Source organism: Artemia franciscana, chromosome 7, assembly GCF_032884065.1.
Source record: "Artemia franciscana chromosome 7, ASM3288406v1, whole genome shotgun sequence".
Taxonomy (NCBI): domain Eukaryota; kingdom Metazoa; phylum Arthropoda; class Branchiopoda; order Anostraca; family Artemiidae; genus Artemia; species Artemia franciscana.
The window spans coordinates 57,554,190-57,572,568 of NC_088869.1; the positions used below are offsets into that span (position 1 = coordinate 57,554,190).

An 18,379-nucleotide genomic window follows, 5' to 3' on the forward strand; every position below is an offset into this window, starting at 1 on the left:
ACAAGATAAGATGTAGGAAAAGCAATAACGTAGTTTATGCCAGAGCGAAGGGTGCTTCGTAGCAACATCATTTGTTTTCCATATATTGTACTTGGTGATCTTTGAATTTTGCATGCATTATTTCATCTTTGTATTTCGTTGAAAGGCTCTTGCAAAGATATGTCTATTTCGGCAACATTAACTTCGAAAGGAATTGAAACCCAAATCGGTATATCCATCCCGAGTAGGTCGCCAACCCGAGTTTGCATATCTTCATGTATATTTTCCAAATATTCACCATATATGCAAGATCTTCATCTTACAAATCACTGTTAATACAGGCCAAACAAGGAAACTGTTCAAATGCACGACGCCTGATATTATTCTTATACAGCTGTAGTTTCCTTAGAAAAGCAGCAATAGCACTTGTACTAGATATCAGATCAGAATTGTTTTCTTGGAGCTGTTTATTAAGTGAATTAAAGTTTTCGAATATATCTGATAAGTAAAACACATCACATTTATTTGAAAGCAGTTTTGCTCCAAGTTGTGTGTCAGCAAAAAAGGAAACAATAGAGTCCCAAAGTGCAATGAAACGCTTAAGACAATTCCCCTTTGATAGCCATCTCACCTCTGTATGTAATTAAATAAAAAAAAAAACAAGTTTTTTTAACCGAAAGTAAGGAGCAACATTAAAACTTAAACGAACAGAAATTACTTCGTATATGAAAGGGGCTGCTTCCTCATCAACGCCCTGTTCTTTACGCTAAAGTTTGACTCTTTCTCTTAACTCTTCTTTTTAAAACAGTAACAAACTTTAGCGTAAAGAGCGGGGCGTTGATGAGGAAGAGGCCCCTTTCATATACGAAGTAATTTCTGTTCGTTTTAAGTTTTAATGTCGCTCCTTACTTTCAGTTAAAAAAAAAACTTGTTTTTTTTATTTAATTTCTGAATGTTTTTGAATCAATGTATATTTTGAATTTGGCTCTCCGCAGAGGAAAAATTAAAACAAAATTTGCATATTTTTTTTGGCTAAATGGCTTTCTCATAATTTTGATCGAATGATTTTGAGAAAAAAAGAACGGGGGAGGAAGCCTAGTTGCCCTCCAATTTTTTGGTTAATTAAAAAGGCAACTAGAACTTTTACATTTTTTACGAATCTTTTTATTAGTAAAAGATATACGTAACTTATAAATTAGCTTACGTGAAGAGCTTTTGTATTCTCATGTTTTCATTACATATATGAGGGGGTTTGCCCCCTCGTCAGTACCTCGCTCTTTACACTAAAGCTTAAATTTTGTCCCAATTCATTAAGAATGACCCCTGAATCACAAAAGCCGTAGAATAAATAGTTGAAATTACAAAAAAATACTTTAGCGTAAAGAGCAAGGTATTAGGAGGTGAGCCCCTCATATGGGTAATAATTTCTGTCCATTTTAAGTTTTAATGCTGCTCCTTAATTCCAGCTGAAAAAAACTTTTTCTATTTATTTTTCATTGTGTTTTTTTAAATAATGCTAGAAAATCCTGCGCTCCCTTCGTGGAAATTTTCTTCCCCCATGACAAATTCCTCGATGGAAAGTTCCCCCAGCATATCCCCCTCTTCTCAACCCCTACCCCAACCAAAAAATCCTCCTGAAAACGTCTGTACACTTTCCAATAACCATTACTATATGTAAGCCCTGGTCAAAGTTTGTAACTTGTAGCCCCTCCCACGGAGACTGTGGGGGAGTAAGTCGTCCCCAAAGACATAGTTATAAGGTTTTTCGACTACGCTGAATAAAATGGCTATCTCAGAATTTTGATCCGTTGACTTTGGGAAAATAATCAGCGTGGGAGGGGGCCTAGGTGCCCTCCAATTTTTTCGGTCACTTAAAAAGGGCGCTAGAACTTTTCATTTCCGTTAGAATGAGCCCTCTCGCAACATTCTAGAACAACTGGGTCGATACGATTACCCCTAGAAAAAAAAAAACAAAAACAAAAAACAAACTAACAAATAAACACGCATCCGTGATCTGCCTTCTGGCAAAAAATATAAAATTCCACATTTTTGTAGATAGGAGCTTGAAACTTCTACAGTAGGGTTCTCTGATGCGCTGAATCTGATGGTGTGATTTGCGTGAAGATTCTATGACTTTAAGGGGGTGTTTCCCCCTATTTTCTAAAATAACTCAAATTTTCTCAGGCTCGTAACTATTGATGGGTAGGAATAAACTTGATGAAACTTATATATTTAAAATCAGCATTAAAATGCGATTCTTTTGATGTAGCTATTGGTATCAAAATTCAATTTTTTAGAGTTTTGGTTACTATTGAGCCGGGTCGCTCCTTACTACAGTTCGTTACCACGAACTGTTTGATACAAGCCGCCCAAACTTTTCTCGATTTTGCTGACAGAATTCACGAAAAAGGTGGTCTCGGAGAGAATTTGATTCAATATGGTTAACTACTTTTGTTACAACAGTAAGGGCATCATGCAGACTTTCACTCATTTTCTTTGCAACTAAGTGTTGACGGTGTATTAGGCAGTGAACACAATATAAAGTGAACAGTAAACTACAGTAGAAATTAAATTTTCGAAAATAAAGAGTGTTCTGAGTTGGTTTTCTTCATGGACCCCCAAAATATCATTGTGGACCCCCAATTTGTTGTGTTTTGCCTGTGGACCCCTGGAAATGTTACATGGACCCCTAGGGGTCCATGTGGACCCCGGTTGAGAACCACTGATCTAGACCCATGTCAAGGTATGACACCCATTTTCTCTATCAGGATAGCAAAAAGCGAAGAACGTCTTACCAAAAGAGCATCTTCCATGAGACTAGTAACATCTTGGGACAGAATTTCAGATTTTTGACTAGCAATTTCTTGCTTGGCAATTGTGTCTCCCTCAGTAGCAACATAACTAATCAAGTCACCCAGAAGACGACTAGAATCAGCACAAGTTTTCAAAACAAATTTGGAAACAGAGCAAGTTAGGTCAACACGTGGCTTCTTAATATCACAAATACGAATGCATAGTTCAGCAAAATCCAAATCACCTATTTGTGCAAACAACTGCGAGTGACGAGCATTTGACAAAAATACATGACTATCTTCCAATACACAGCGAAGTACCGAGGTATTTGTATGTGCGACAATGTTTGAAGTTAAGCTAAAACTTCCAATACTAAATAGAACACTGGCAGGAAAATCCAGGGGAACATAGCCAATATCACAATTATCAAGGGTTAGATGTAATTCTGTCACAGGAATAGATGGTTTATATCCTTGAATTTGCGTATCTTTCACGTCCATAAAGTCAATTATTCTCGTTATCCAGAATTGTTCAAGAGGAGCAACTATGAACTGGATATCAACATTCTGTAATCGAATAGCTGTTTTGAAATGCTTAATTCTTGTCTTCTCCTCTACTTCTAGTTTCATTGACATTTGAAAAAAATTACTGGTCACGTCTTTGTCACTAACAATCTCACGGAAAAATCTTTCATCATGAGCTTTATGTCGAAGAGATCCTGACTGAGCACACATGAGCAAATATCCAGAATGAGGGTCACCATTTGCTTGTGTTATTGATGAAAGCCATCCGTCAAAAATCTCCACATTAATTTCACCACAGTCAGAAGCAGCAGTGTCGACTGGCGGTAAGTTTAGATGAAGTGATCCTTTGCAGATGTTCAAACTAAAGACAAATTTTGTTTGTGACACCACAGGAGGATTAAATCCTGCACGTGACCAAGTGGCTAGACTATCCTCTCCTTCAGAGTCTGAATCAGAAGCCATAAGACCAGATTTACAAAGGACAAAAGGACTTATTCCTAAGTCTTGATTAGTCACAGCTTCCGTTTTAGGCTTTGTACTTGGAGCACATGGCTCCCAAAGAGCTAGATCAGTTGCCAGCCTATTATACACCATTTCGTAAATTTGTTTACTCTCGATACTAATCACCACGTTGGGACAATATATATTAAGATGCACTAAAGAATTTCTTGACAGGGAGTCACTCAATTTAGACAAAATCGAAGGGTCTGATGGTAAAAGAATCTTCTCAAAGTCTGCACTATTTTTCGACCCGTCTCCATTTCTTACTCTTGTCCTTGTTTCAAATGGGTTCAAATGATCCTTTTCCCCATTTAACATCCCATTTAATGCATCACCAAATGACATGGTCATAACATTTTGAGGTAGCTCCTCATTTACTGTTTCTGAAGACTCTTCACCTTCAAGAAGACCTTGATGCTCTGTTGCAGTGCCAACAAACTTAATTTGTGGCCACCCAAGTCGATCCACGTTCGTCACTTGGTCTTTATCTGGAAATATGCAAAGGATCTCCACAGGGTCTGAAAAATTTGTTTCTTTATGATATACACGTATTGTCCTTCCAGTCGTAAGATATGTTTGCTGAGGAGCATTTGAAAATGATGTCTTCATTGACGCATCGTTAACCTCAAATTGGATTATATCAGGTCTAACCGTCCGTTTCCACCACGGTTGCCTCTGATAGACAGGCCTTAAATCTGGTATCGGAAACCTCAAATTCATCAAAATGCTAGAGCTTCGGATTTCTAGAGATAGCAGCGAATGCTCATCATTTTTATGTTTGGTTTTTCCAGAAAATCCTCCGATCAAAGTATTAAGCCTGTCTAGTAGAGATATATCTACTTCACATTCGCAACTTCCTAATGTCACAATAATATCCGTGGGAAATATTGAAGGCTTTCTTAATTGCGTTTTCGATTGTTTCAACAAATGCTGCTTGTAAACAACTGATACATTTGGAGTTCCGCTTTGGGCAATAGCTGATGGAAAAGTCAGCATTCTGCTGATTTCAATAGGGCGTTGATGATCTTGGAGTATTTCCAGGGCTTCTAGATTGCCACAAATAAAATTTACTTCCACAGTTCGGACAAAGTTGACTTCTTGATCACTTCCTTCAATTGTTACAGGAGCAGCGAGTATCCTGTAGACAAAAAACAAAGTTAGTTTCCAATGCAAAGCATGCGTACGGAAACCGAGGTTAAATGACAACATTCTTAATGACCACAAAAGGACAGAGGACAATAAAAGTAAGAAAAATAAGATTAAAATGGGACAAGATGTATACCAAAAAGAGCAAGGAGTAAAACAGGTTTAATAAAAGTGCAAACAATGTAAAATCTGACAAAAGCGATAACTTATAAATTAAACACAATTGATGATGTGAAATATATTAGGTCATAAGATAAGAATATTGATATAGACAAATAACAATAAACAGAAAAGTGAGATGCCACAGAACGGGTAAAAATAAAGGCTATTCGTAGAAGTGAAAACCATTTTTAAAGCTAATAAAAGCATGACATTTATGAGATCATAAGAAAAGGCAACTAATACTGAAGGCCGTATGCAGGACAAAGGGCCGCTTAATTACCCTTAAATTATCCTAAAAAATAAAATGCAGGTATGCTTTATGATGGCACGACAAAGGACCGCTTAATTACTGCTCAAATTACGGAAAAAACAAAATTCAAGTATGGCTTAGTATGGCACGACAAAGGACAGCTTAATTACCGCTTAAATCACCGAACAAATAAGATTCAGATATGGCTTAAGATGATACGACAGTGAACCGATTAATTACTGCTTAAATTACCGAAAAAATAAAATTCACAAATGGCTTAAGATGGCACGACAAAGGACAGCTTAATTACCGCTTAAATAACCGAAAAAATAAAATTCAGATATGGCTTAAGATGGCACGACAAAGGACCAGTCGAAATAATGCTTAAATTACCAACTGATATCAGGTAATCCGTAGATTCTAGATGAGCTTAAACACTGTACTCTACTTTTGTCAAGCAATTAGGCTGATATAAGAAATTATCAGTAACAGTTAATTCCAATTTAAGAAATTCTCTGAGCTACGCTATCAATGAGTCCCTATCAATAAGGCTCCTATCAATAAGTCCCTCCTGCACTTAATGAAATTTCTCAGCAATTTCAACAACTGGAATTTCTAAAAAAAAAAAAAAAAACACTTTTAAATTCTTCCTAAGAAATATCATGGCTAATTTTGTATATATATATATATATATATATATATATATATATATATATATATATATATATATATATATATATATATATATATATTTATATATATATATACATATATATTATATATATATATATATATATATATATATATATATATATATATATATATATATATATATATATATATATATATATATATATATATATATATATATGTGTTTTTAACTACGTAAAACTTGCGAAAATACAACACTCTTCGCTGTCCCATTGTCTGTGCATATAAATAGATTGTCAGGTTTACGACTCTTGAACATGTAACATATAATGGTCCATGGGAAAACAATCCGTAATCAGATCTATACCTCATGATTCTAATGATTGCCCTTGAGCTTTGTTGATGGTGATTGCTAATCGACCATTCCCTGTGTCGCCGTCGTCATTTATATATCCCCCTGTGCCCCCCGGCGTCCCCGCTGTAGTTGTGTCCCTGTGTCCCGGTCGTCATTTATATTCCCTGTGTCCCGGCCGTCATTTGTGTCCCGGTGTCCCAGTCTGTGATTTCTCTTTGAGTGTCCTGGGCGTCATTTATATTCCTTGTGTCCCGGTGTCCCGGTCGTCATTTGTTTCCCGGTGTCCCGGTCTGTATATACATTCGTTTTTGAATTGGTCTTTTTTTGTTTTTTAGTTTTTTACCTTTTTTTTAGTTTTTTCGTTATACCTCATGATTCTAATGATAGCCCTTGAGCTTTGTTGGTGGTGATTACTAATCAAACATTCTCTGTGTCCCCGTCGTCATTTATATATCCCCCTGTGCCCCCCGGCGTCCCCGTTGTAGTTGTATCCCTGTGTCCCGGTCGTCATTTATATTCCCTGTGTCCCGGTCGTCATTTGTATCCCGGTGTCCCGGTCTGTATATACATTTGTTTTTGAAATGCTATATGATGAAATAAATTTTTGTATTTTTCCCCTTTTTTTCTTTTTAGTTTTTTTTTGGTTTTTACTTTTTTTTTAGTTTTTTTAGTTTTTTTCTTTTTTTTTAGTTTTGTTTTTCTCCTTTATTTTTCTTTTTTTTTTCCTTTTTTTCTTTTTTTTTCTTTTTTAGTTTTTTTAGTTTTTTAGCTTTTTTAGTTTTTTTTTATTAGTTTTTAGTTGGTTTTTCTTTTTAGTTTTTTTGTAGTTGTTACCTTTTTTTTAGTCTTTTTAGTTTTTTTTTTACTTATGTCCTGGTCGTCATTTATACTCCCTGTGTCCCGGTCGTCATTTGTGTCCCGGTGCTTTGTTGATGGTGATTGCTAATCGAACATTCCTTGTGTCCCGGTCGCTTTCTCTTTGAGCGTCCCGGTCGTCATTTACATTCCCTATGTGCCGGTGTCCCGGTCGTCATTTGTGTCCCGATGTTCCGGTCTGTAATTTCGTCAGTCGAAAACATGACGTCACTCGACAGACACACACACACACACAGACAACTTATATATATATATATATATATATATATATATATATATATATATATATATATATATATATATATTGCCGACATGACTGCCTGTCCATGGATTATTCTTTAAGGTTGATTGTGTATGGCTATGCTGTTTGACCTATGTGATTGTATGGATGAGTAGGGTTAAGGCCTCATTCAAGTGCTGGTCTATATTAATCACTAATTTAGGAAAACAGTCTTCCTTTTCTACTTCTGTCTCTTTTTTTTTGTGTGTGTGTTTGTGCTGTTGCATTGGTGATTTCTCTTTTCATGATATATATATATATATATATATATATATATATATATAAAAGGATACTGGAATTATGTTCTCAATGCTAAAAGTTATAATTAAGTCTCAGAGACTTTTTAAGTGGGGGCTAGGGAAGAAATTGGCGAAATTCAAATGTTTTGGAAAAAGATAATTCGTGTTTTATTCCTGCTCTTACAGTCTGTAGCAGTGTTCTTACTATTCTGTTTCTAAAAAACAATTTTATGATTTGTTCTGAATATTTGTCCTAGGTGCCTGAAAACGATTCAATTTCCTTTTCCCAGCGGCAGCACCATCAACAGCGCTACCTAGCAGAACTAAAAACATTCAAAACAGGCTAAATGTCCATTTATCAAGGTTTGGATTTCACCTTAAGGTATAGATATTTATGAAGCCAACTTGAAATTTCGCAAACTTAGACAGATAATTTGGTTTCAAACTATTTTTACTGGTTATTAATTGCTAAGATGTTAATATGAAGGACATAGGCAAGCAAAAAGAAAATGTACACAGAAACAACTATTGTGCCCTTTTTACAAAAGTGATTCTTTTACATTCATTATTCAGTGGTTCTATACAACTAATTAAACAAAACAAACAAGTTTTTTTTAACTGAAAGTAAGGAGCAACTTTAAAACTTAAAACCAACATAAATTATTGCGAATATGGAAGGGACTGTCCCCTGCTCAACACCCCGCTCTTTACGCTAAGGTTTTTTATTGTTTTAAAAAGTAAAGTTGTGAGAAAGAGTCAAACTTTTGCATAAAGAGCAGGGCGTTGAGAAGGGGACAGCCCCTTTCATATACAGAATAATTTCTGTTCGTTTTAAGCTTTAATGTCACTCCTTACTTTCAGTTAAAAGAAAAACTTGTTTTATTTTATTTAATTTCTGAAAGACGATTTTGAGAAAAAGGGGCAGGGGAGGGTTCCAGGTTGCCTTCGAATATTTTTGGTTACTTAAAAAGGGCACTAGCGCTTTTAATTTTATTTACGAACGTTTTTACTAGTTATAAATATACGTAACATACGAGTTAACTTACGTAACGAACTTCTATGTTCGTATATTTCTATTACGTATATGGAGGGGGGGGGGTTAAACCACTCGTCAATATCTCCCTCTTTACACTGAAGTTTGAATTTTGTCCCAATTCTTTAAGAATGACCCCTGAATCACAAAGAACGTTTAATTAGAATAAATAGCTCTTTTGAAATTACTAAGAATACTTTAGCGTAAAGAGCGAGGCATTGAGGAGGGGACGAACCCCTCTTACACGTACTAATTTCTGTTCGTTTTAAGTTTTAATGCTGCTCCTTACTTTCAGCTGAAAAAACCTGTTTTTTTCTTTAATTATTTTCTTTTTAAACAGTGCTGGAAAATCCAGCGTCTCCTTCATGGAAATTCTCTTCCCCCATGATAAATTCCTCCATGGTAAGATCCTCCCACGTAACCCCCTCACCCCCCCCCCCACTACCGGAAAGAATTCCCCTGGAAACGTCTGCACACTTCCCAATAGCCAATATGATATGTAAACAATGGGCAAAGTTCACAACTTGCAGCCCTTCCCCCGGGGACTGGGGGGATTAATTCGCCCTCAAAGACATAGTTATTAGATTTTTCAACAATGCTGAACAAAATGGCTGTCTCAAAATTTTGATCTGGTGACTTAGGGAAAAATGAACCTGGGAGGGGCCTAGTTGCCCGCCAATTTTTGGTGGGCAACCTTATCGCGACATTCTAGGGCCACTGGGTTGATACGATCACCCCTGGAAAAAACAAAACAAAAAAAAACAAATAAACACGCATCCGTTATCTTACTTCCACAAAATTCTATATTTTTGCAGATAGAAGCTTCAAACCTCTACGGCAGGGTTCTCTGACACGCTGAATCTAACGGTTGGATTTTCATTAAGATTCTATAGCTTTCAGGGGGGTTTTCCCTCTTTTTTTCAAAAATAAGGCAAATTTTCTCAGGCTCGTAGCTTTTCATAGGTAGGACCAAACTTGGTGAAACTTATATATTTAAAATCAGTATAAAAAGTCCAATTCTTTTGATGTGTCTATTGGTATCAAAATTCCGTCTTTTAGAGTTTCGGTTACTATTGAGCCGGGCCGCTCTGGGTCGAACTGTTCGTAACCACGAACTGTTTGATATCTCTATTACGGTTTTTACAATTTACTTCATGATTTAGCATGATAACACCAAATGGCACTGATTGATGTAGTTTTTTGTTGTTTTTTCTTCGAAATAAATTCGCATATCCTGTCATATGAGTTTTTCATCATCACTGGTATCAACAGCTAGCCTTTTTGATGGTCACCACTATCTATCTTAAGGGTAACTATATAGTATTTTTAGGGTAACAACATGTTAACCATAACGTAACTAGATCTTACCCTATGTTGAGGGTACTATAAGGGTAATGATAAGACTATTCAGGCATTGGCTGCGCATGATCTTATGAAACGAAATTTTCTCTAGAAAATACATGTCTATTGGATAGGCTAGCCATTCATCCAACACATTGGAATCATTTGGTTGCCAGGTTGGCGACAGGTAACCAAAAGATTTGTGGCGGGAGACATCTGGCTACAATTTAAATTATTCCTATCATTAAATTCAATTCACAATTTGTATTAGATTTACTTAACATTTCATAATTATATAATTTAACTAATTAAACTATCTTCATAGTTCAAACTATTGATCACGTATACTTTTATAAAATATGAGATCATGCGAAAACTCCGTGTAAAACATTTCTTATTGGAGTAGATGGCAATCTTGTTTTTCACTTTCTAGTTTTGTTATAGAAAGTGTTAGAGGTGTAAACAATATAGGCCATAAAAAAATAAACGTAATGAAGAAAAACGGTTCGATATTACATTTTATTGTAACAGTCATCTGGAAAACATTTCGCAGATTTTTTTTTCTCGTTTCTATCATATTAATGTCCTTAATATGAAGAATGTACTTAAGTGCAGCTCAGTAAAGACAGAATCTTGCTTCTCTAAGAAAAAAAAGATCAACATTGTGTATATCCGATCTTTTTTGCATTAATCCTTATTTTATAGAATATTTTTATAACCATAGGAATTTAAGAGTCGTCCTTTGGTATCGCAGCAGGATTAATCTCTACTTGGCAATACGGGACCCGAAGTTAGTAGCAACCTGACGTAGGTCTGGGAATTTGTTTCTCCTATGGGATTACGCGAAAAGCATCTCCATATTGATCCCAACATGAAGAAGAAGAAGAAAGTCATGAGAGTCAATCGAGCGATTTGTTTTTAAAATCTCAAAAAGCATAAAAAATGGACTCACTCGATTTAGCCACAGGGTAGTTTATATTAGGGTAGTTTATTGGTAAGGACCTCAGCTTTAAAAAGGGAAACTATAAGAAAACAATCTGTTTGAAAGCAAGATAGCAAGATATATTTCAATTCAACCAATTTCAAACTTTATTAAAAATTTACCAATTGACCGTAAGTTCTCATTTCGAAAAGTAGATATGGCGTCTTCACAAATCAAATTTAATACTTCATTCTGAGAGGAGGGGGGAATTGGCAAAAAGAAAACGGAAATTTAAATGAAAAATATGGGGATTCGGGATAATATCCCGACAGGTCTTCAGATTTCGTGGATGTGAGTAACCATGTCATTGCATTACCTACCTCAGCTGACTTTTGCTGCAAGCTTCATTAAGCTTATTATTTCCATCCGTAAAATTTTTTTCATCCTTTCCCCCAAGGGAAAAAGGACCAAGAGCAGAAAAAAATGAATCTACCAAGTCTTCCATCTCTGAGGCACTTTGTAGGGACCACACGGCCTTCCCACTATCATTTGACAAGACATCATTATGAAGCAGAATACAGGCTAAGCTTCCTAAGCGAATTTTGAAATGCACTATGTAATCTGAGACTGGTTTTGTAGATGTTGAGGTACTCTCAGAGAAGGCACTTTGAAAGAGTGTGGAAGCCACCGGTGCTGAGCTAGAATAAAGATGTAACTTGGTAAGATTGACAAAATAACAAAAGGATTCAATGTAGAGGGCTAAGTTTTAAAGTGGAGTGCAGATCAGTAACTTTTGAGGAATACGCTCCAAAAGTTAAGTGACTAAAATTGATTATCTTTTTGTTGTTTATAATGATATCAGACCAGTTCAAGAATGCAAGACTAAATATTCTACATGTCAACTTTCTGGTAATTACCGACAATAAAATACAAGCCAAATAGATTGATTTCACTGTTCTTAAAAAGAGATATGAGACAATTTACCGTCTCTAAGCAGTTGCTGAAATTGTTCCAATTAACGGAAGAATTGGAGCAAAGTGGATTTGTTTCACTACTTCAATACAAGAATATCCGACTATTTAAAACCATTAAGCAGCTGCTGAAGTTATTCAAACCATGGAAGAATTTTAGTTATGTTCATGAATATAAATGGAATGAACATATCAAAGCACATTTATCTTTTATATAAATGTTAGACGTATTTAATATGTGCAGTTTTCCCTCCCTTTTCTTAACTGAAATTCAGGGTAAAGAACACGGCTGGATTCTGATAGAAGTCCGATTTCGCTTCGTCCAATGAACAAAAAATTCTTGACCTGGGCAAAAATTTTGATCATTTCTGTGAATGATAAAGCATAGTTCTAACAATAAAGCATAATTTCTGTGAATGGAATTTTACTACACAAGCGAGACTGGGCAATCAACCCTCAAGTGCAGGAGAGGTATGTTGTGCCTCCTATTTTTCAAAAAATGCAAGGGCAAACCCTCGCACGGAAAATATAAGAAAGCCCCCGCCGTTCAGTCCACGTTGGGCTATTTCTCAGCTCATTTCTACCATGTTCCCCATTCACTGATTTACCTCTTGATATGAAAAGACTTTTGATCCCTACATTACTGAAACAATCGGCTCTTCGGGGATTGTGATAGTATTTTTAAAGTCATATATTTTCTTTAAGCCTTGGATAAGCCTCGAATCCGAAACTCCAAATCTGAGCCAACTTATAAGCCTCAGATCCGAACCTCTAAATCTGATGACGACCAATGCAAGCCCGCGGATCCGATTTCTGAATGTGGACAAACCGTTTAAGATCGGCCTATCGAATGTTAGAGCCCTGTCGGCACTGTCAAAACAGAGCAAGTCCTTGACGAATGCGAGAAGTTTAGACTTCACATAGTCACCATTTCGAAAGCAAGGTGGAAAGGTTGCGGCGAGAAGAAAACTAGTGGCGACCGTACGATGCTTAAAGTCTTATACACTAGAAAAACTGAAAGTAACTTTGCAGGAATTGCAGCAATATTAAGCCCAAAAGCGACAAAGGCCCTCTGCTCATGGAAACCGGTCATTGAAAGAGTACTGTATGCAAGATTTGCTTCTAACCACAGCAAACTGTCGCTGATCGTGTACTACGCACCCACAAATGATGCTGATGACACCCTTAAAGATGAGTTCTAGGACAACCTCCAGCCCGTGATCGATTCAATTCCACTCCAAAACGTCACCTGTATCGCAGGCGACCTCAAAGCAAAGGTTGGCCAAGACAGATCCTACTGCCCTGAAGTGATGGGCCACCACGAACTTGGCACCATAAATGAAAATGGAGCTCGACTTGTCAGCCCCACTATGTAAAATGATTTGCTGATCGGCGGTATACTCTTTCAGCATAAAGATATCAAGAAATACACTTGGACATCCCCGGATGGCACTGTCAAAAATTAAATCAACCATTTCCTAATCCGCCGGAGATGGCGAACGAGTCTAAAAGACGTTTGAAGTTTCCGCAGCGCCGAAGTTGGCTCAGACCACGAAATAGTAGTCACCACACTAAAATTAAAGCTGAAGTCTAATAATCGGAAGCTGAAGATGGGCATACTCAGAAGCCTTGACGTGGACAAACTAAGTGACAAGGGCGTCCAATTGTTTGGCATCAAATTGCCCAATAAATTTGAAGCCCAGTATAACCTACCAGAAGACGTCAAAAAAGCTTAGGAGATTATCCGCAAAAGCCACACAGATGCGGCCGAAGAAATACTCGGGTTTAGAAAGCCGACTAAGCAACACTTGATATCTACGAGACCTGGGATCTCATAAAAAATCGCAAACTGAAGTCGAGCTCCCTTGGGGAAAATGGTCACTCAGAGGTGACCAAGAGATTGGCCTATAAAGAAGCTGATAGAAATGTAAAGAAAAGTACCAGATCCGACAAACGGCAATACATGAACGAAAAGGCCAGACATGCCGAAGAAGCAGTGAGCCGTGGAGACACACGAGCCGTATATCGCCTTACCAAAGAAATAGTAGGCAAGTCAAGTATCCAAGAATGCCTAGTGAAAGATGTAAATAGAAGGTTCCTGACAGATGGGGAAGAACACATTCTCTGCATGCCAGATCACAGACTTCCAAAAATGCTCCTCCACTGGCAACTGGAAGGCGACCCTCGCCGAGGAACACGCTCCGTAGGACGTATGAACGTGACAGAACGTCCAAACGAGCCTAATTCCAGAGTAGGAAAACATATACGCAACGGCTCACATGAGGGAAGGTTGGAGGCTACTCACTGACGCCCTGTGTGCCTTCAGAGGCACTAGAGGAACTAAGGTAAGGAAGGTCTTTTCTTTAAGTAGCCGAACATTCGGTTCGCTTCTATTTCGATTAAGACTTGAAAAACTCACTTCTCCGTCAGACAAAATAGTGTTCTAAAACAACAAAGGCTTGTTGTTTCAGTTTACTGTTCCATTTTGAGGGAGCCTTCAAGTTCATATTTGGTTGCTTCTCAAACTTCTTGAAGCCAAACTGATTAGAAGCTAACAGGAAAAAAAGAAACGATTTCTTAGATTAAATGCATTTCTGACTTTCAATTAAATTTACAATTTTAAAAAGGTAACTTTTTGTGAATATTTTTTTAAAACATCCGAGCAATAAGGAAAAAAGCTACTAATAAATTTCCTTTGACGCAGGATTTCACGTGAGCCTCTTTAAATTTATATATCTATATATATAAAAATAAGTTGTCTGTGTGTCTGTCGAGTGGCGTCATGTTTGTGTGTCGGCTGACGTCATGTTTGTCGACTGACGAAAATACAGACCAGGACATCGGGATACAAATGACGACCGGGACACCGGGACATCTATCTTCTATCTATATATATAAAAACTAGCTGTTGGGGTGGCGCTTCGCACCACCCCAACAACTAGTTGGTTGGGGTGCTTCGCGCCCCCCAAGCCGCCCCCGCGCGCGTAAGTCGTTACGCGCCATTTTAGTTACGCGCCATTGTAGTTGTGTCCCTGTGTCCCACCTGTAAATTGAGATATATATATATATATATATATATGTGTGTTTTTAACTACGTAAAACATGCGAATATACAACATTCTTCGCTGTCCCATTGCCTGTGCATATAAATAGATTGTCAGGTTTACTGACTCTTGAACATGCAACATATAATTGTCCATGGGAAAAACAATCCGTATTCTGATCTATACCTCATAATTCCAATGATGTGTCCCTGTGTCCCGGTCGTCATTTATATTCCCTGTGTCCTGGTCGTCATTTGTGTCCGGGTGTCCCAGTCTGTAAGTTCTCTTTGAGGATCCCGGTCGTCATTTATATTCCCTGTGTCCCGGTGTCCCGGTATGTAATTTCATCAGTTGACAAACATGACGTCAGTCGACAAACAACTTCATGACGCATACAGCTCAATCCTAATAATGACGTCAGTCGACACACAAACATGACGTCACTCGACACACACACACACACACACACAGACAACTTATTCTTATATATATATAGACTAGCTGGTGGGGGTGCTTCGCGCCCCCAAGCCCCCCCCCCCGCTTGCAAGTCGTTACGCACCATATTAGTTACGCGCCATTGTAGTTGTGTCACTGTGTCCCACCTGTTAATATAGATAGATATATATATATATATATATATATATATTTTTTAACTACGTAAAACTTGCGAATGTACAACATTCTTGGCTGTCCCATTGTCTGTGCATATAAATAGATACTTGTCCATGGGAAAAACAATCTGTATTCAGATCTATACCTCATTATTCTAATGATTGCCCTTGAGCTTTGTTGATGGTGATTGCTAATCGAACATTCCCTGTGTCCCTGTCGTCATTTATATATCCCCCTGTTCCCCCCGGCGTCCCCGTTGTTGTTGTTTCCCTGTGTCCCGGTCGTCATTTGTGTCCCGGTGTCCCAGTCTGTAATTTCTCTTTGAGTGTCGCGGTCGTCATTTATATTCCCTGTGTCCCGGTCGTCATTTTTGTCCCAGTCGTCATTTGCGTTCCGGTGTCCCGGTCTGTAATTTCTCTTTGAGTTTCCTGGTCGTCATTTATATTCCCTGTGTCCCGGTCGTCAATTGTGTCCCGGTGCTTTGTTGACGGTGATTGCTAATCGAACAATCCTAGTGTCCCGGTCGCTTTCTCTTTAAGTGTCCCGGTCGTCATTTATATTCCCTATGTCCCGGTGTCCCGGTCGTCATTTGTCTCCCGATGTCCCGGTGTGTAATTTCGTCAATCAACAAACATGACGTCAGTCGACACACAAACATGACGTCACTCGACAAACAGACACACAGACAACTTATTTATATATATATACTAGCTGTTGGGGTGGCGCTTCGCGCCCCCAAGCCCCCCCGCGCGCTTAATTCGTTACACGCCATTTTAGTTACGCGCCATTGTAGTTGTGTCCCTGTGTCCCACCTGTGAATATAGATAGATATATATATATATATTTTTAACTACGTAAAACTTGCCAATATACAACATTCTTGGCTGTCCCATTGTATGTGCATATAAATAGATTGTCAGGTTTACCGACTCTTGAACATGCAACATATAATTGTCCATGGGAAAAACAATCTGTAATCAGATCTATACCTGATTATTCTAATGATTGCCCTTGAGCTCTGTTGATGGTGATTGCTAATCGAACATTCCCTGTGTTCCCGTTGTCATTTATATATCCCCCTGTGCTCCCCAGCGTCCCCGTTGTTGTTGTTTCCCTGTGTCCCGGTCGTCATTTGTGTCCCGGTGTCCCAGTCTGTAATTTCTCTTTGAGTGTCGCGGTCGTCATTTATATTCCCTGTGTCCCGATGTCCCGGTCCTTATTTTTGTCCCGGTCGTCATTTGTGTTCCAGTGTCCCGGTCTGTAATTTCTCTTTGAGTGTCCTTGTCGTCATTTATACTCCCTGTGTCCCGGTCGTCGTTTGTGTCCCGGTGCTTTGTTGATGGTGATTGCTAATCGAACATTCCTTTTGTCCCGGTCGCTTTTTCTTTGAGCGTCCCGGTCGTCATTTATATTCCCTATGTCCCGGTCTGTAATTTCGTCAGTCGATTAACATGTGTGTCCTGGTGTCCCGGTCGTCATTTTTGTCCCGGTCGTCATTTGTGTGCCCTACAATGACGCCCTTGAGCTTTGTTGATGGTGATTGCTAATCGACCATTCCCTGTGTCGCCGTCGTCATTTATATATCCCCCTGTGCTCCCCGGCGTCCCCGTTGTAGTTGTGTCCCTGTGTCCCAGTCGTCATTTATATTCCCTGTGTCCCGGTCGTCATTTGTGTTCCGGTGTCCCAGTCTGTAATTTCTCTTTGAGTGTCCCGGTCGTCATTTATATTCCTTGCGTCCCGGTGTCCCGGTCGTCATTTGTGTCCCGGTGTCCCGGTCTGTATATACATTCGTTTTTGAATTGGTCTTTTTTAGTTTTCAGTTTTTTACCTTTTTTTTATTTTTTTTTAGTTATACCTCATGATTCTAATGATTGCCCTTGAGCTTTGTTGATGGTGATTGCTAATCGAACATTCCCTGTGTCCCCGTCGTCATTTATATATCCCCCTGTGCCCCCCGGCGTCCCCGTTGTAGTTGTGTCCCTGTGTCCCGGTCGTCATTTATATTCCCTTTACCTTTTTTTAGTTTTTTTTAGTTTTTTTTTACTTATGTCCTGGTCGTCATCTATATCCCTGTGTCCCGGTCGTCATTTGTGTCCCGGTGCTTTGTTGATGGTGATTGCTAATCGAACATTCCTTGTGTCCCGGTCGCTTTCTCTTTGAGTGTCCTGGTCGTCATTTATATTCCCTATGTCCCGGTGTCCCGGTCGTCATTTGTGTCCCGATGTCCCGGTCTGTAATTTCGTCAGTCGACAAACATGACGTCAGTCGACTGACGTCACCCGACGAACCCACACACACACAACTTATTTTTATATATATAAGATAAGATAGATAAGATGTCCCGGTGTCCCGGTCGTCATTTGTGTCCCAATGTCCCGGTGTGTAATTTCGTCAATCAACAAACATGACATCAGTCGACACACAAACATGACGTCACTCGACACACACACACACAGACAACTTATTTATATCTATCTACTAGCTAAAAAAAACTAAAAACTAATAAAAAAACTAAAAAATCTAAAAATCCAAATAAACTAAAAAAGAAAAAAAAAGGAAAAAAATAAAGGAGAAAAACAAACTCCTGCAGACGAACTCCTGCAGACGAAATGAATGCTTGCCTGAAAAATTCTAATTTATGGGCACACGTAAAAATATTAAAATTAACTACAAATATGCGTGTCCGATTGCAAAACGATG

General features: G+C 38.2%; 1 protein-coding gene across 1 annotated transcript in view; it reads right to left on the reverse strand.

The window, feature by feature from the left end:
* Positions 1-18,379, reverse strand: part of LOC136029521 (autophagy-related protein 2 homolog A-like) — a 129,332-nt gene that overhangs the window by 55,974 nt on the left and 54,979 nt on the right. Inside the window, exons 10-11 of the mRNA XM_065707973.1 lie at positions 11,433-11,750; positions 2,775-4,935 (exon numbers count right to left, since the gene is read on the reverse strand). Coding sequence (XP_065564045.1) covers positions 2,775-4,935; positions 11,433-11,750 — 2,479 coding nt within the window. The remainder of the gene's footprint in view (positions 1-2,774; positions 4,936-11,432; positions 11,751-18,379) is intronic.